The 20,341-nt window shown below is 39.8% G+C and overlaps 1 protein-coding gene across 3 annotated transcripts in view; it reads right to left on the bottom strand.

The window, feature by feature from the left end:
- The window catches only part of CTNNBL1 (catenin beta like 1), a 156,278-nt gene that overhangs the window by 115,159 nt on the left and 20,778 nt on the right, over positions 1-20,341 (bottom strand). For 2 of the 3 annotated variants that reach the window (XM_044918492.1, XM_021688906.1), the window contains exons 2-3: positions 9,813-10,001; positions 5,962-6,068 (exon numbers count right to left, since the gene is read on the bottom strand). In XM_044918492.1, the coding sequence (XP_044774427.1) occupies positions 5,962-6,068; positions 9,813-10,001 (296 nt within the window). The remainder of the gene's footprint in view (positions 1-5,961; positions 6,069-9,812; positions 10,002-20,341) is intronic. The other variant, XM_044918493.1, reaches the window with a different exon arrangement.

Raw genomic sequence — 20,341 nt, 5'->3', positions numbered from 1 at the left:
TCTGTTGTTCTTCTTTTCCAATGCTTCCTTGTCTATTCTCACCTGCTTATTATTCTAATTTCAAAATTACTTTTCTCAAGATTCCAGTTTTTTTAAGGCTCCTTCACTGTGCTTACAAATAGATTACCCTTTTAGATCACTAGGTGCCTTATCACCTAAAGCATGTAAGCCAAATCAGAATCATGACTTGGAAGGGCTGGCATAGAATTCAGATATTGGGGCAGTAGATCTGTATAATCTTTGAACCTAAAAGGCTCAGCAAATCCCTAAGGCTTATTTGCCTTACATGAGTAGTACTAGAGAGTAACTTGACAAAAGACTTTTACAGTTCATTGGGAAGAACTGACAAGGGCACTAAATAGTACTAAGCAAAGTCACGTTGAGTACAAGGAAAAGGTGTGGGGACCTGGGTGGTATAATCAATGAATGAATGTGAGCCTGAAGAGAAGCCTCTGGTAGTATCCCACAGGGCTCCATCCTTAGGCCTGTTTTTTGTTTTTTAAAGATTTTATTTTTAAGTAATCTCTATACCCAATGTGGGGCTCAAACTCACAACCCCGAGATCAAGAGTCTCATGCTCTTCTGACTGAGTCAGCCAGGTGCCCCTTAGGCCTGTTTTTGATGAACTTAAGTGAAGATATATAAACAGCAAACTTAACAAATGTCATATAACACAAAGCTTATAGAGACAGTGAACACAGCAGCTGACAAAATCATTTCAAAAAGTTCCTGACAAGCAATAATGATGGGCCAAATCTAACAGGAGGAAAATTACCTAGGATCCACTCCGAGCACTGCACTGACCCATAAAGTCAGGTACAAATGCATGGGTGAGAAAGATACGGTTTAGTAAGAGCACATGTGTCCATCAAGAAAGGACGTGATGGTGTTAGTCAATTGTAACTGCAATACAAATCAGACCATGAGATAGTTCTGCCAGGACGGAAACTACTACTCCTTCATCTCTGGACACCCAGCACCGGGCACACTCCCTAGTCCACCAAAGAAATCTAGCAGATACCTGCCAAAGGAAGGAGCAGAGGAAAGCAGTTGCCACAAAAGCAGCTGTGGTCTTAGCCTGCTTAGAAGAAAATACAAGAGTTATCATGCAGATCAGATAACCCTTAAGGTATATGACATCTGTTACGGGAACCATACTTTATTTAGGAGGGCTATGGAAACTAATTTGGGGAAGCAACTGAGATTATAAGGAGTCTAGACATCCTCTCATAAAAGAATGTGTTGAAATTCTTTTTCATTCCAAGTTGAAATCTTATGAGTCAGAGCTGCCGAAGATGAAACAGGTTTCTTTGTAAAGTTAGATCCTTGTCACTGGGGGTAATTAATAAAGGGTGACATGAAAAAAAATCAAGAAGGAGAAGGGAGAATGGACTGCACCTTTCAGTCCCTTCCAACCTGGAAATTCTTCTTCCAACTATGCAGTTTTAACCCAATGTTTTTAAGTTTAGAAAGTCATAAAATTATCAAAACAAAGCCAACAAAACAAGCAAAAAGTCAACTGTGAGCAGGGAAACATCACAAAAATACCACTGGGGCCCAATGTTACATTAATAATGAGCTAGAGTAGGAAACCCCTGGACTTGGGAATGAGACTGACCTGGGTTACACCCCAGCCACAACATTTATAGGCTGTGTAACCAAGAGCAGTGTGTTAACAAGCATTCATGGGGCACATACTAAGTGCCAGTCACTGTGCTAGGTACTGAGGAAATAACAAATAACAAAACAATCCCAGCTGCTGTCCTCATGGAGCTTCTAGCAAGGCACAAATCTAAACAATCTATTCAATGCAATTAATTGTAAGGATGTCTAGTGTTGCCCAAGAAAACTGTTATTGGAACAAAGAACATAGGGCCCCAGTCTGGACAAGGGAGATGGAGAATATTAACTAACCTATCTCTAAACTTCAACTTCCTTAAGCTTCCTAGCTGAATTATAGTGAGGATTAAAAGAGATAATAAATATAATGTGCCTAATAACAGTTGGCACATAGCAGGTGCTCAATAAATCTAGGTACCCTCCAGTCTGCTCTGCTATAACAAAGAAAATTTGCTTCTCTTTTGGCTGACCAAGAATAAGCCTCCTCATTTAAAGCACACACTACAATATTTGTAAAGGACTGACTGTCTAGGGATTAGGCATACCTTTAACAACAGCTGATGCACAGCTGGAAGAAAGGATCAAGTTAGAGGTCAATGGGAAAGCAAGAGAGCAACATATTAAAACAGTAACCCAGGCTGAGGCGGGGTCATCAATTCCATCTGGTATGACAGAGAATATTCTGCTCGTCTGCCCATGTACATTTGCTTCAGACCAGCATGATGTTCTCATTCAACCACAAGAGTGAATATTAGCAAATGATCAGTGAAGTCAAAAATACCAGAAAAGCAACAGAAACCAGTGAGTTCTCCTGCAATCATAAAACCAGCTATCAATACATAGGAAGCATGAGGTTTCTTCTACCCAAATGAATCAGCAATTCTCAAAGTGTGGTCCTAGGACCCCAGGGTGGGGTAGGAGCTGACCGGAGATCCTTCAGGAGTCTATATGATCAAAACTATTTTTATGGTAAATCCAAAACATTATTTGCCTTTTTCACTCTCATTCTCTCAGGACTGTATAGTGGAATTTTCCAGAGGGCTGCACAACACGTGGTGCTATCATTGCCCTGAGGGCTAATGAAATGTGTGCTTGTATATTCTAAAATTTCCTAAGATAAGCACTTTGGGGTACTCAATAATTTAAGAGTGCAAAGGGGTCCTGAGACTAAAAAGTTTGAGAACCAAAAAACTAAGTAATTCCAGCCCTACAAAAATGGAGAGAAGGAGCACACTCTACTCTTGTGATGTTTGGGAGAATGATCACACAGTGCCAAGTAGACGCTGCATAAGAATTGTCAGTTGAATCTGAAATGCAGCCAAATGAAGAGAGGCATTTTTGGGTATGCAATCAAAATGACAATTGCATATATGGGAAAATAAATTTGAACGTTTCTGATCTCAACCGGAAAGTTTCATTCAACTATGCTCTAGCAATTTTCATCTTAATTGCACCTCGCTGGTCTAGAGAATTATAAAAGACACTGCACCAGTAAGAATTCAAGAACTCAAGGTTAAAACACAATGCAGTTTCCTACCTGCTTTTAGATATGAAAAAAAATGTTCTTTATGCATAATTTCAATTTTTGAATGTTGTGACTTAAAAACTAAAATAGTGTATAAATTTGTCTGGATGGAAAACACTGTTGTTGTTGTTGTTTTTAATGCAATAACATTTTCTTAAAACCACTTTATGAATTGTAACACTGGAGCATCTGTGGTACCTAAGAAGTAGAGGTGAATATAACCTGCAGAAACTCACTGCTCTACACCGACAGAAGTATACTTAGAAGTGGAGAAAGGCAATATTGACATTCCAAAAAGTACTGTGGTTCTTAAATTTCTAATGTTATCAACCTATAGCATAGCTTTCTCATAATGTATCCTCAGGTTCCAAGCATTGGGAATGTAATACGGATGACCTCAACTATGTAAGATCTCTCCTGTTTACTGAGCACTTACAGTATGGCAGGAACTGTGCTAGGTACTACAAACAGAAACAAACAAGACACAGTCTACCTCCTGAAAGGCACAGAGTCTAATGCAGGAAAACCACTGAGGAAGGAAATAACAATAGAACAAATGACAAAGATCACATTCACCGTGGGCAAAAATTTAGGGAAAGAGACCAGCTGGTAGAATAAAAGGCCAGGGTATGGAATTTGGCAGGAGCTATCAGAGTTTAAAATACATCCCCTTCAATTGGAGAATTCAACACTTAGGTATCTATCCCACAGAAATAATGCACACTAAGACATTCACTGCAGCATTGTTCACAAAAGTCAATATTTAAAATAACCAAATATCCATCCAAAGAAAAATAGTAAATAAATCATGGTATCTCCACACCATGAAACACACCGCACCAGTCACAAAACAAAAGGTAAACACGCATGGAAAGATCTCCTGTTATGTAAGTAAAACCATCAAGGTTCAGAATATGTACAGTATGATTTAGGTAGGGGAAAAAAATTACATATGTAAATATATGTACAGAAAACAATCTAAAGGAATACTCACAGAGACTATCTCCGGGTAGCGGAACGGAAAGGGGGTCTGTGCAGTGAAGGAGAACTTTCATTTTTTATTTTACTTATGCACTGTTGGGTGTTTTTTATGACAGTCTGTTCATGTATTACTTGTATAATCAAACACACCCATGCATACACAGACACAATGCAGTATGACAAGTGCTACGATAAGGTAGAGGTCAGCACAAAACTGACAGGACTCTGGTGTTGGGAAGGCTGAGCTCTGATCAAAGAGGGTTGCGGCCTGGGTCCAGTTAACGAGGTTCTCCTCTCTCTATACCTCCTCATCTACAGCACAGAGAGGACGTACTGAATCACATTAGCCTCACTAGGTTGCCATGAGGACTCTATGCCCTCTGATACCTCTGTGCCTTTGTTCACGCTAATCACATTGCCTGGAAGGCCTTTCCATGTTCTCTTCTGCCTATTAAAATAAAAATCATTCTTCAAGGCCAAGCTCAAATACCACCTCTTCTGTGAAGCCCTCAATAGCCCCCAACTTGGTATTCATGGCTTCTTTCCCTATGCTCTAACAGCACTCTGCTTCTATCTCTTTAAAGTATATTTCCTTCTACCCTGCATTTATAGTCAGTCTCCCTAGTAACCTACAAACTGGAGTACAAAGACTGTATTATTCAACTCTTAATTGCCTAGGGGCCTTGGGCCTATTAAGATTTATTAAAAGTGTATGTCCTGAGAGGCAGAAAGGCAGGGAGGGAAGAGAGATTTAGAACATTAAAATCTGTATAAATATGCAATTCCTTTAGTTAGAATTCATTTTTTTTCCCTACCTAAATCATACTGTACATATTCCACACCTTGATTTTTTTGGTCACATAACAGGTGATCTTTCCATGTTAGTACTTGTCAAGATGGACTGAAAGACACCAGATTCCTCATGACAGCACCTCACAGTACACGGAGGTGCTGGTGCAGTGACAATCACATGAACTGTCATTCAGTGAGCACTTACTGTGTGCCAGGCACTGAGCTAAACAACTGCCATCATTCTCACTCAATCTTCACAACAACCCTGTGAAGGAGGTTTTATTTCTTTATACAGATGAGATACCTGAGGCTAAAAAAGGAGAAGTGACTTACTCAAGGTCATGTAGGAGTCACACCCATATCTGTCTAACCGCAAAGCCTTTGAAATTTTCTCACCAGTAAAGCTATCACTAATGACAGGCATGGTCAGTTTTCTTTGCGCCTTGAGAAGAACAATGCAGAAAAGAGTTAACATAGTAGACCTGATCTTTACAAGCATCTAGTCCTAGGGCTGGTATCTGGGAACTTGGCTTTTGAAAGGTTCCCTAAGTGATAAGGGTGTTTTGCCCACCTGGAGCACTTAACTTCTGCTTTCCCTCTGGGAGTGTGGAATTTTGATAGTCATGCTGACAGAGAAGGCCTACATAACTTGTTTTCAATAAATATCTTGGACTCTTAAGTCTCACTCAAATGCGCTTCCCTGGACAGAAACACTACACACGTGCTGATGTATTTCACTGTTGGAGAAAGGAACATGTCTGCCTGTAACCCAGGCAGAAAAAAGACAAGGAGCCTATACATGAATTTCTCCAGAGTCCAGCCTTATCTGTCTTTCCCTCTTGCTGATCCTGTTGTGTGCCCTTGAGTACCACTGACTCTGAGCCCTATGAGTCTTTCCAGTGATTTCCCAAACATGTGGGTTGTCCTGGGACTCCTGACACAAATCACAAAAACCAAAGCAGGCAAAACAAATGAAAAACAAAACAAAAACAACAAACATAACATGTAGGAGGAAAGAGGGTTTCAGCAAAACAGAGCCTTACTTCTCTGGATTGTCTGGAAACTTGATCCGCAACTCTTGGTTTTTGTATGATCTTTTTTCAAATGTAAGGATCATTTTCTTCACTGAGCTCTCATCTAGTGGTTCCTCCTGGTATAAAGGAAACAAACAGCAACAATTTCAGTCCAAAAGGATTTCTATTCACTAATCACTACTTCTTTTCTATGGCTCTTTCATGCCATTCTGCCACTCACCTTCCTGGGTTAAATATACAGTATATACTTTATCTCCCCCGCTGGAAAGAAGGTTAAGGGTCTAGATCACATGCTATGTTGTATCACTCTGTCCCACAACTAGTTCAGGAAGCTCAGTTTAAGGTTTTAAAGACTAGCTCATTCAACAAATATTTCTTGACCATACTGTAGGGCATGGAATAAGCAACAGTATTAGATAGTTTAATTTAATATTTACCCATCCTTCTCCTTGTTGTACAGGTAAGATAACACTCAGGTTTAAAAGAACTCGTTCAAGGTCAAACCCTGAGTCAATGACAGTGGACCTCAATCTTTGGGAATCCCCACGCCAGGGGTCGACAAACTTCAGTCCACAGGCCAAATCCAACTCACAGCCTATTTTTGTACAGCGAATACCGTAAGAATGCTTGTTAATTAGCAACAGTCACTGCTTTGCATTTCTTACACATTACTGTTTCAGGTCCTTACTAGCTACTGGGAAGGAAATCAGAGAGGCCCGATATAGCATCAAGAATTTAGTAACCTCACTCAGGGGAGACATAAAAAACTAGTAGAGCATACAGTTTTCTTATTTCAAACACTGGAATAATAACTACAAAGGTAAATAAAATGAATTTTTGTAAACGGAATCATTTTCCCCAAAAAAATCAACAATAAAATTTCAAGAATGTTTTCTCCTCAGTTTCTTTTCAAGGTTAGAGTCACGTGCTACAGTGCACTCTGCCTCTCTGACACCCAACTCCTGGCTTCACAGCTTTTGTGGCCATTGACCATAACTCACACCTAAAAGCAATACAAAGACTGCTATTAAGAGAACCAGAAACTGATCCTTCTGGAAAGCACTGAATCATCTCATAATGGTATAAGTACTCAAAAGTGTTAGCTATTATTTTATTAAATTTCAATGTTCATATGTTGGGTTTTTTTGTTTTGTTTTGTTTTTGTATATTCAGTTAGCCAACAGAGGAGTTATCTATAAATTCGTTTTGGGCATGACAGATTTCTTAGATTCTATCAATGACTCCTGGCCCCTGAGGACCTCTGTTGGACTCCCACCCCATGCCCAGTATCTGTAGCTTAAAGAGAAACTTCACAAACTGAATTCAGTGCCCCGGCTCAGTCAAGACTCAGAGTCAAGCTTCACTACTTACTAGGCACGTGGTGATGTTACTTTGCTGAATATAATCCTCAAACCCTCATCAAGTCCAACAGACTCTACCTCACAAGTCTTTCTTGAATTCATCCACTTGGCATTCAGAATAAAATTCTAAATCCTTCACATGACCCATACAAAGAAGGTATGGCAGGATCTAGCCCAGACAATCTCTCCAACCCCAAACCAGAGTAAACATCCCTTTCGGTGGCCCATGTCTACTTGTTCACTGCTCACTCTCCAGTGCCCATCACAGTGCCCGACACACAGCAAGCACCCAGGGAAGATGTGTTGAAGGAAGGCAGGCAGGCAGGCAGGGAGAGAGGGAGGGCGAAAATATTACCTGTCTCTTTCAAGGTCATGGAGATGACCTAAAGAACTGTTTTACAAACTACAGGACACTACATTAACATAAACGCTTATTGTTACTACTAGCAACAGGCACGATGCACCCAATGCATCACGAGGATTTCACTAAGTAATCTAAATTTTTAGGAAGGGTTAAATCACTTTCAAGCAACCTCAATCTCCACTTCTTTTCTTTCCCTTAGCTAACATCTTGCCCACCCTGCAGGAAAAAAAATGTAATAGTGTTAATACAGCTCTCATAGGATCCCCCAAATCCTAGCCTCTCCAGGGTTTGGCCTTCCCTCTTTTAATTTCCCTCCAATGCTAGGGGAAAACTGAATTATCAGTCTTAGTCATTGACTAAGACTCCAATAGCTCAACGTCAGAAACCAGAGGGAGATTTCAGAAAGATGAATGCTGGTGATATAGCACAAAAAGGACAATAATATTTTACAAGTCCACATGACTTTACAGGGGCAAACATCACTTGTTTTTCATCAAATGGGACTTTGGTGGCAGTGAGAAAATAACTCCTGGACTTGTAGTCTTCCATGTGTCATTTTTACAAAGCGATCTCTTTTTCCCTTGTCCCTTAACAGAAGGCCTGGTCCCACACTACATTTCTGTCTCCCAGGCTAGAAACCACTTACCCATGACAGCTACTATCCTAATCCTCCAGTACCAGCCTTGCCCTACATGGGAATTATACCTGCCAATTAACTGCTGCTGCAGGGCTAACAGACTGAGCCGAAGCTAGTGAGCAGGGAGGGAGGGGGAGCCGAGAGGGAAGGAAGGAGAGAGGATGTGCTACACACACGGTTTGTCTAAGCCCAGCAGGGCTGCTGCCCTCAGAGAGGAAATTCAGGACCCTCTCCCACCACAGATTTCCAAAGTGTCACCATCTTTGGGGGGCAGACCCCCAAATTAGCACTGGTACAAATCCTAATGAGAGAGTTACTGTCACAACACAGTAAAGACCTTTTTGGAATATGAATCCATTTTTTTTTCCTTCTCAGATTCACACTCCAGCTTCATTTTTTAAATCCAAACTTAGCATCATGTCTTTCAGGGAACCAAAAAACAGCTGGCTCTTAAGAATCCATTTCCATAATTCATTTTTAACAAAATGCCAGGGTGAAATAACATGCAAGTTAACACTTATGGATAGAAAAAGACACTTAGGTAAGGTCATTTTATTTTTAATCACTGGTATTTTACCTCTACTCTTTTTAGCTTCATTTATTCATTCAATAAATATTTATCAAGGGCCTACCAAGAGCTAGGCATTGCACTGAGTGCTAGAGATACAGCTGTGAACAAAACAGAGCCAGTCCCTGTTTTCATAAGAGGTGGGGGAGAGGATAGCAAATGAGTAAAATAAACAAACCAGGATTTCAGATCACGGTATATGCTATGAAGACAATATACTGACCAAAGTGATAAGAGAATAACTTACAGGGCTACCCCAGAGATAGGAAAGGCTTCTCTGAGGAGGAAACATCTGAACTGAGACCCAAATGAGAAGAAACCCGCCATGCAAAGCCTTACGGGAAGAGCATTCCACAAAGGGAATAGAAGTCAAAAGGTCCAGAGGTAGGAATGAGTATGCCTTAAGGCATCTTGAGGAACAGCAAATAGCACCTCTTTTCCTAAACTGTATTTTCTCAGTTACACCTAAATACCTAATCTCTTAGCTCCACCTTGAACTTCTCCACCTTTGCTGCTTTGCTAACGCCATCTCAACTGAAAAGCCTCCTTCCACTAGTGTGATAAAATGCCACTCCTCTTTCAAAGACTACCGACTACATTAAAAAATGGAAGTGCCTTCAGTGTGCCCGGCCTAGGAAGCCTCCCTGGCCCTCCTCAGTCAACAGCGACAGCCCCACAGTCCAGTGCTCGGGCCTCGATTAGGACACATAATCCAGAAGAATTTAAAAACTCTATCTATAATGATCTTTACACTTTGAAAATGCTTCCAACTCCATCAGCGCACTTCACCTTCCCGTCAATACTGTGCAGTAAGTATTCCTCGCCCCGTTTAACAGATGAAGCTGAAAAGCTCAGAGGAATGAAGTATTTGACCTAAAATGACACTCTACAGACACTGCGTGTCAGGGCCAGCCTCGCCTGCCACCTTACCTCTTCCTCTTCCTCCTCGCCCTCTCTGTCAATAATCTGCAGCAGTCTCTTTTTGTCATCGTCTGTTTCTTCTACCACCGCCATTTCCTCTTCCCGATAGCGGCCACGGTCTCGGGGACCAGCCTGCCTCCGACGCATTTTCAGCTCTTCCTCTTCATCATCCCGGGGACGTTTTGTGCCCCTGTTGGGCTGAGAATGAAAAAAAAGAAACACAGGATTCCAGAGCTGGAAAAGACCTAGAAGGGCACACGTAGCAGACACTATAAAAGCTTTCAAGGATTCACTGATGAAAAGCTCCATACAATACGATTTCTCCCACAAAATGAAGTAAAGCTCCAAGTGGTCATTTTTTCAGACCCGTAGTGATTCTATAAATACATGACTAAAGTCACCTACAAGGTAGTTGGCTTTTTCTTTTTACAGAACTTTTTTAATATGCGAAGTTTTATCACTTCACAAAAGTTGCTGTGTATATAGAAATCACAGGGAACACAGCCACGTTGAGATGGGTTAGGCTCAATTTACTAGTTACAATACAATTCCCGACACCAATCCCTTCACATGGTTTTAATTCATGTCTATGAAAGACTACAGTCACTCACAAGTAGTTCAAGCAGGGAAGATTACCTATGTAACACCCAAGGGTCTACTTTATGGAAGAATAGGGAGAGTAAGGCCCAGAGGGAGTATTACCCAGAGTCCCAAAGCCAGCAGCTGCACTGAAAACACAATCGGCACTTCCTGGTCCAGGGCTCTGGCTGCCACACTGTTAGGTCCTCGTTTTGCCTTTGACGCTGCAGTCCACGGAGGAGCTCTTAACAGCGGCCTTCCATTAAATTGGAATAAAATGAAGCACTACTGAAATGGGCTTCAGAGCTGAGGAGAAACAGCACTGCACCGGGAATCAAACAGCCCAACGTCTCCAAGCAGCTCAGGTTACTACTGGTGCAGCTCTGGGCATGTCATTAACCTCTCTAAACCTTCGTTTCTTCATCTACAAACGGCAAACGGAAATTATAACCCTTTTCCCTGTGAACTTCAAAGGATGCTTGTGTGTGTGTATATGTTTACCATTTTTTCTCCAGCTTCACTAAGATATAACTGACATATAACATTGTGTACAATGTGATTAGTTGATTCATATATATATATTGCAAAATGATTACCACATTAAGTTAGTTAACACCTCCATCACCTCGCAAAATTACCTTTTTTTTTGGTGGTGAGAACATTTAAGATCTACTCTCTTAGCAACTTTCAAGTATACAATACAGTATTGCTAACTAAAGTCACTCTGCTATACATTGGATTCCTAGAACTTATTCATAACTGGAAGCTTGTACCAAAAGGTTGCAAACTTTAGTGAAAGAATGCTAAATGAAGGGCGCCTAAGTGGCTCCATCCGTCAAGCCTCTGCCTTCAGCTCAGGTCATGATCCCAGAGTCCTGGGATCGAGTCCCGTATCAGGCTCCCCGCTCAGCAAGGAACCTGCTTCTCCCTTGCCCTCAGCCCCCACCCCCCACCCCCACCCCACACTCACGCATGCTCTGTCTCTCAAATAAATAAAGTCTTAAAAAAAAGGGGGGGTACCTGGGTGGCTCAGTCATTAAGCGTCTGCCTTCGGCTCAGGTCATGGTCCCAGGGTCCTGGGATCGAGCCCCGCATCGGGCTCCCTGCTCCGCGGAAGGCCTGCTTCTCCCTCTCCCTCTCCCCCTGCTTCTCCCTCTCCCTCTCCCCCTGCTTGTGTTCCCTCTCTCACGGTCTCTCTCTCTCTGTCAAATAAATAAATAAAATATTAAAAAAAAAAAAACAACGCTAAACGACAACAGTACTAAACAAAAATAAAAGATTATTACTATAAGGTAATCCACATGATTCTGTCTTCCTCAACAGAAGACATCTGTGTTAGGTTCAACGAGCTTTTCTTTATATGTTATAATAACTACACACACTAATAGTGTGCTAGGTGTGACATGGTTTATTATGACCAACAGAAGAGAATGCCCCATTTGCTGCCAACCTGCTAAGTTGTTTGGTGGTGATAAGAGACAAATTTCTACTATACACATTACACATCTCACCTTGTGACTTATAACCCACACTGCTACTGAACTGCACTATCCCAGTGTGCAAAGTCATTTCCCTCTATATTCACATACCCTGCTGGTTCCACATACCAGGTGTGCCAGTAAGTCTAAGCATATGACACTGCTTAGAAAACTCACATTAGACAATTTGGTTTGTAGGTTACCACCTGCTATTTTTCACTCTGTTCCTAGCCTCCGTGAGATAGATTATCATTTGATATGATAACACTCTACTTTTATAAACACAAAAATTATAAAAATCTATTGTCATTACTGGCACTTAGAAAAAGAGGAGAAAAAGAAGAAAATCAATATGCCAGGTACCATGGACCACAAGCAAAAGGACGTGGTGGTTTTCATGTGAGAAAGAAAGGAAAGGTAGCTTGATCCCTAAAGGAGGGCAGGCTTCAAACCAGAAATCTGTAGCTCCCCAGCAGGTAAGGAACTTCAGCCCCCTGGGAGCACTAATTCTTTCAGGCGCATAAAACGAGGCCTGCTGCGATTCTGATTAGCGTGAGGCTGCTGCAGCAGTCAAATCAAAGCACGGGCTCCATAGTTCTCCACAGAAAGGAGATTTCTGGATTGTTTATCTCTGAGGGCAGAGAGAAAAGGCAGTGGACCACAATTAAAAGGAAAAAGCTAAATACCGCCATAGTTAAGAAATGCAAACCTGAAAGAATACTGGCAGTGTCATCTTTGGAATACATCTTCCAATCTACTTTTTTAAAACAAACATCTCAAAGGTAGGGGAAGAGTTTCACTTTGACCTCTAATAATTTCCCCTGAAATAGCACTTCCCTCCTGCAGAACTTAAAGCACTTCTCTTAATCTTCACCACATCTCTGGGCAAGAGAAGTAGGTTAACAGTTCTATTTTCTAAGCAGGGAGAGGGGATGCCTGAGATCCTTTAATAAACTCTTGCAAAGACAACCTGGTCTCTTCTCAAAGCTGAACCTGGTCAACTCAAAGTTGAACCTGAAGTTTGCAACCTTTTGGTACATGATTCCAGGACCCTAACTAAGACAGGCCCAAGGCACTTTCAGTCAAGAACATATACCCATAAATATAAGTCATGTAAGACCCTGGCCAAATTAAAATATTTGGTAAACCATTCATTAAACAAATAATGTATTAAAGAACTGCAGAGCTTAAAGGATCTTCAAGTAATAAGGTGGCCCAGTGGCAGTCCCAGGCTTCCATTTGGGTCATGTCTAAATGGGGAAATGGAGACAGAAAGGGCCAGGATGGATTCTTGAGACAAGAATAGCTCTGTTAATCATAAGGAATAGTCTAAGCAGAACATCCCTAAGAGGGCAAATTCCAGGTTCACTAACTGTTTCTACAACTCCCTTCTCCGTCAGACATTCAGCTTGAGCTCCCCTCATGACAACTCTCCAGCAGAGCAGAGCAGAACCCATTAGGGTGCTCTGCCATGATTCCTTCACCAACATTATCAGCTCCCACCTCTAACAGATAGGTAAGCTGTTCAAAGGCCCAGAGATATTTTATTTCAGCCATTTTTTTCTCCCAAGGCAAAATTTTAAAAACTTTTGTTCTTCCCGAAAAGGGTTGTCTCTTTTTCAGATACTAACACTCCAAAAAGAGAAGTTTCTACGCATTTCTGAAATTTGACCACTCTGAAGAATAAAGGCTGGGATTCATTTCTTTAACAAATATTTATTAAATGCCAACTATGTATAAGGCCTGTGCTGGCAACTGGGGACATAAATGTAAGACAAATGCTGCTTTGCTATCAAGGGGCTTAACAGTCTAGGACATAGCTGCCCAATTAAAATGAAATGCAAACCATAGATGTAATTTTAAATTTTTTAGGGGCCACATTTTAAAAAGTGAAAAGAAGCAGGTGAAATTAATTTTAATATTTTTAATCCCATATATTTAAAATATTATCATTTTAACATGTAATCAGTATTTTAAAAATTACTAATGTGATATTTTACTTTTTTTTCATACTAAGTAAGTCTCTGGAGTTTGGCATATTACTTTACATTCACAGTGTGTCTCGACCCAGCCCCAGCCCCAGCCCCATTTCATGTGCCCAACTGCCATACACAGCTCGCGGCTACCATACTGGCTACCACAGGTCTCCAGAGGTCTAGAGGACTTTCATCCAAGGGCTTTCTGTCCCCTGATAAAGCCAAAATGGAACCGTCTTTCCAGTAACACTACATAAAATATGGACTCATAGAAAGCTGAAGTCCTATTTGTGAAAGGTCCCCACAAAAAAATGATAAAGCTAACAATACCCTGACCTGGAAATAAACCTCTACATTATTTTACCAATATTCACTACTGAGAGAGTGATCAGTTACACAAAACAAAGCAAGAATACACAAGTGGGGAAGAATCTCAGAGCTGTCAAACCGATTCCACTACAGAAGAGCCAAAGGGCTCTGGATTCAGGAAGGGAATGTAACACTCCAGCCTGTCAGAGAGGTCAACAGCTCAGGCATGAGCTCTCCTTGTGTCTTACAAAACCAATCCCAAGAGGATTAAGCCATTCTTACCAGTCACCTTTGGAGATTAATTTGTTTTGGTATCTGAAAGGTGTTTGGAATCCCTCAAGATGAAGGAATGACAAAAGAAACTGTTCCTCATAAAGTCATTTCTTTGTTTCTGCTGCCCACAAGACTAGAGAAAAAATGATTAACTCTTAACTTCTGATGTACCAGAACATCAGCCTTTAACGATTTTAAAAATCTTCTACATTCCCTGCCTTACTCCCAATAGGTGGTGAGCGGTATAAATGCTCACTAAGCATTTGCCACCATCCAACCACACAGCTGGTTGCCTTTCTAGGTTACATAAAGGATTTCCACTTGTTCAAAGCTTATGGTAAGCTTCAAGATTACATATATGAGAAGCTTTCACTTTCCAAAGATCTTGAAGCCTAGTATGTGTGTGTATGTGTGATGGATGATATTTATATCCATCCCCCTGGAAACAGAAATCAAGACATCTCCATGAAAGCTTGGAAAGAGTTAAAAAATTAAATAAGTAATCTGCCTAGGATACTCCCTGCGTACCCAGACAATATCCAACCTAAGTTGCAGATTTCCTTTTTCCCTCTCTCCCTCTCTATTTTTTTTTCTTAATTAAAAAGCAGTGAGAAGCTGTAGCTATAATGAGGAGCTGTGGGAAAATGCAGTTATATTGGGCTCAAAGTAATGTACCATAGGAAGAGGCTACATCACCAGAACGAATCCTAAATTAAAATTCCACTATGAAACCAACTCCATTTCCTCTGAGCATGCAATCTATATTATCGCATTTATGGTCTTGTCTCGACCTCAATTAGACTTGGGGGTGGGGGTGGGAGAAAGGGGCCTTCTATAATAAGCAATAATGGTGTCGTTATGATAAATTATGAAAACACCCAGCACAATTATTAATGTGAAGAGCACGTCTATACCAGGATATAACAGTGGAGATGTGTATGGGGGGGGGGGGTGTCTAAGTAAGTTCAATATCCCAAGTTACCTGGGTTAGGAGGAGGAGATTTTCATAAAATGTACTTTCATGTTAATGGAAGAAAAAATATGTTCAATTCTATTAAAAAATGGAAAAAGTCAAAGAAAATCTTCTATAACATCATAATAAGCCAGGAATTTTTCACCTAGCACCAGGAAGCTTCAGAACCTCAGAAAAGGGCCTTTCAACTAGGGTCATGAAGTACTATTTCCTAAATATCAAACAATGGGAAAGACTCAGAAATTTGAGTTCAAAGGGTAATCTAGTTTATCTCTCTCTTTATAGAAATAAGGAAATCTGAGCCCAGTGGCTTTAAGCAATTTGTCTGCGATGGGCAATAATACAAAGCTTCTAAGTCCCAATATAGTGCTTTTCCTACTCTGCAATACTAACTAGCTAACCTATTTGCAATTGGTGATACCCTATATGGAGAATGAGTTTAGAAGTCAAACTTTCTTAAATTCAAATCCTAGTCCCTCTACTTAGTTAGCAGTCCTGGAAAATAACTTACCCCCTCTAAGCTTGAGTTTTCTCAATCTATAAGCTAGAAACAATAACCACTTTCATATATTTATGTATATATGTATATATTAAGCACACAAACACCAATGTTTCTTTTTAAAAATGTTTTTTATTTTATTATGTTATGTTAATCACTATACATTACATCATTAGTTTTTGATGTAGTGTTCCATGATTCATTGTAAGGCCAATGTTTCTAAAGTGCCCAGCAGAGTTTGGCTCATAGAAGATAATACAAGTAGCTTCCCACCTCTCTTGGACACATTTGATTCAAAAATCAAAGAACCTCAAGGCTGGAAAGGGTGTTGACCACCAACAGATTTTAAAACGAAAATCTTTTTTTAATGTCAAAATATGACAGACCCTACCCCCTACTGTACCTTTTAATATCCAATGACTGAGAAAGAACACAGTGACAAATATATTACTATCTATTTGACAATACTTTTCATTGCATTTGTGTTTTTAACTCCTACATTTGTGTTTTTAACTCCTGATATACAACAAGAGAGAGACAGGGAGAGAGAGAGAAGGATTAATTTTGAGAGACTGAGATTCATTCTACAGAAAATGCCTGTGTACATCTGTATGGATTCACAACCTCCTGCAGTAATTCTGAAACACTAGAGACATCCAGACTTTAGGAAGCCTTGAATCTAACCCAATCGTCTATCTGAGGTTTGAATCCCCTTTAAAACATCTTCACTGGGTATAGGCTGGGGCTTTCCTAACACTTTCAGTGACCAGAAACTTAACCCCTCCCTAAATTGTGCCCCTTCCATCTTTGGATCACTCAGAGAGTTTGTTAAATTGAGGAGAAACCTTACAACTTACAACTTTCTTCCTTGGTCCTTAATCTTTCTCTTTAAAGCAATATAAACATGATTAGTCCCACTCTCACATTTAAAAAAAAAAATCTTTGGATTATTTCAGGACAGTAATCCTATTTCTTCCTCTATCATCACCTTTTCTTTTTCAGAATAAATACTTTCAATATGGGGGGGTGCATACAACACAGGGGGAAAGGTAGGTATACACATGATTAAATTCCTTCCTGCCACTAGGTTTCATAATTTTAAAGCTTTCTGATACCTCTAAAGGTAATTAGACATATGGAATGTCACAAACCCAGGCTGTGGACGGATTGGTATAACCAATTTGAAATGCTCAGAAATCATCTGCTGTTAACCTCGCCTGATTACATTTTGTCAGAATAAAAGGGAGCTTTCAAACATGCATTTTTACCAGATGGTAGTGAGTGGCCTGACCCAGAAGTTACAGATGAGCTGTAGTAATGAGTTTTCCCTTGCCTTTGCTGGCTGCATATTCACTGGTGACATTTTACAACTACGACTTCTGGCTCAATCAATATTTGCAGGCATGAAACCTGCCAAAGTTAACATCAGGGCTCCCTTGCAAATTTGCTTAAGGCACCAGAACTGAAAAAGCACGCAATCTCTAATGCTGCAACTACCATCAGCCAAAGTTCATAATCTGGGATCAAAGCCATCAGAGACAGAAAATGCTACCCACCTCAACGCAAAAGATTGTTGTGATGACTAAACACCTTACAAAGGGGCCCTATGTAAACTATAAAGTGCTATATCAACAAGGGATTATCACACATATTTTAAGAAATATCTGAGAAATATTCCAGGTATTCATATACAATTACATATTATGTCTTTACAAGACTTAAAGCTTAAAAAAAAAAAAATCAATGAATCATGGCAATTTACTACCTTTTTTTTCTGGAAGAAAAACCAAGTACCAGAAACGCAAAATCTCAAAGCAAAGTTATTGCAAATATAAAACAGAACTCTCATTTACTTAATTCCCAATTAAAAAAAAAACAACAAGAGGTACTGAGAACACAATAATTACTGGAGAACATGGGTTTTAACTGCCCACAAGGAGGGGGGAAAAAAATCAATGTATCAAAAATTAAAATCACCAAGACTCTCACTTAAGATCCATAATCTGATTGGCTGACAAGTAACATGGATGTGATTTATGATTTAAATCACTAGTCATCAAGACTCTACTTAATCAATTTTTCCCACCAAAAAAATTCTTACTTCTTGTTAAAGCCTGAATATATATTCATCTCACCTCCAAAGGGTGTGTAGATTTCTTTTTTTAAAAGTACAAACTATACTTTAGCGTCCATGATTTACTTTGACATCTTCTCTGATTAATTCTGCAGCTGCATCAGAAAGCTGAATGTTGATTCAGTTTCTTTATTTATCAAGGCTAACAGAGGCAGATACTTGTAAAATCATTGGAAGGTAAACTACCTCCATTTTAGCAGACTTATTATGAATGTTTTGTCAGTTACACCAGAACCATCATCGTTCATTCATTCACTTAAGAAGTGTTTACTAAGCTAATAGAACCTGAACATCACTCCATTAGGTGCTAGAGGGAATATTAGACATCAATCCAAACAACAATAACAACAGAACTGCACTGATCTAAAAGAAGTAGCATAGTACAATGTAAAGAGCAGCAAACCAATAATCAGAAAAAAATCTAGGTTCTTGTGAATCACTTAAGAGTCACATGACCTTAGATAAGTCATTTGACTTATCAGTGCAGCATTTATAAAAATGCTCTGCCCTTGCTCTATCTCACAGGATTGTCTTTGGTAAGATAACGGAGAGTAAGATTAAATAAGATAAAGATACAGCACTTTGAAAAGGTGCTAGAACCAAAGCTTAAATTTCTCTTAATGATTGCTAATGCAAAGTCCTATATATACAACACTTTTAGAATTACTTAAAATCAGCTTTTGACAAGGAATGTTATCACAATTATGATCACAAAAGAAAAAACACTGAGCATCCCATAGGCATATAAAAAGGGACCCAATGTTACTAGAAATCAAAAAAATGCACATAAAAACCATAAGATATCAGATTGGCCAAAAATGAAAAAATTAAAATCTAGCAATGTGTTGGTGAAGATGTGGAGAAACAGGAGCTGTTAAAACTTGCTGATAGGAGTGTAAATGAGTATAGGTCTAATTGGTGATACCTAATAACACTGAAAATGCATATATTCTGACTGCCCCAGTAATTCTACTCCCAGGTATATATACATTACAGAAATTCTCAGACATATGCACGAAGAGATACTTAAAGAATGTTCACTAGAACATATTTGTAATAAGAAAAAAGAAAAGAAAATTTCAATCATCACTGGTTGCACACATAATAATAAAAAAATGGTGGGAATAATAATCACCAAATTCAAGATAGTGATTGCTTCTAAAAGGGTAAGAAACTGGATTAGGGAGGGACACACAATAAAATGGGATTAGGGGAGGGTATACAGGAGACTTCAACTGTATTTATAAAATTTTATTTCTTAAAGATCTGAAGTAAATTTGGCAAAATGGAACAGTTATGCACACACTTGGAGAAAAGGGGGACCACTAGAAGCTAGCAGGGAATCACACAGAGCAAGTCATGCCCCACTGGTTGCAGTTCCTTGATGTTGTTGCAGCTCACTAAGGTTAAGGGTTCACAACACCTTTATCTCAACACGATCTTTCACAAAGTTACTCAAGCAGGCAGAAAGAGAAATGTGGATGAATGGCAGCACAGATAGGTAGAACCATAATTAGTTGAACCAAAAAAGTATAAGCACTGTGGAGTCCTTTATTTAAATTCAAAATAGCAAATATATAAAGTCCCCACCAGGGGAATTGTGACTTAAAAACAATTCAGTCAGAAAAGAGCTGATGGCTTCAGTAAATCTCCAGTTCAATGAATCAACAGGATGACCAACTTTAAATATTTTTAAAGCTAATGCATATTAAGGTCACACTATTAGAAGTATAACATCCAATTTGGCTACAGTCTTGCAGCACCGAATTAGCCACCACACTTGAAAAGGAGGCATTAAATCTAGATAATGCATGAGAAGGACAGTACAGGGTCTGGAAACCCAGCTATAGAAAAAACCAATAAGGGAATTAGAGAAGATTCAGGGAAGGACCCAGGAGTCACCTTGGGCTATTTAAACAATGCCCTGGAATGGGGTAAATACATACTGTGCTACCATGAATAGCAGATCACTTTCCTTTCCTCCTTCATTCTAGAGAAATCCTACTCAGCCTTAAGCTCCAGCTCTAAGGTCACCTTCTCTAAGAGTCTTCCAAAAACTCCAGTAAGACCTCTGAGCTTCCTCAGCAGTGTATCATATTATACCTCTACCGGCACATAATGCATGCATTAATAAATCTCCACCTCCTCTACTAATTCATGAACTGGGTCCTCAAGAGCAGGAACCATGGGATCTGACCCCTGCTGCTAACACCTCAGCACCCAACAGTGCCCAACATCAGAGCAGGCACTCAACCCACGTTGCTAAATCAGTGAGAGACAGGGGGAAGAGGACAGCTAAACCAATGAACCAGCTAAA

This window comes from Neomonachus schauinslandi, chromosome 10 (assembly GCF_002201575.2).
Source record: "Neomonachus schauinslandi chromosome 10, ASM220157v2, whole genome shotgun sequence".
Lineage (NCBI taxonomy): Eukaryota > Metazoa > Chordata > Mammalia > Carnivora > Phocidae > Neomonachus > Neomonachus schauinslandi.
The sequence above is the reverse complement of the archived record's forward strand: the minus strand, read 5'-3'. Positions and strand labels throughout refer to the sequence as shown.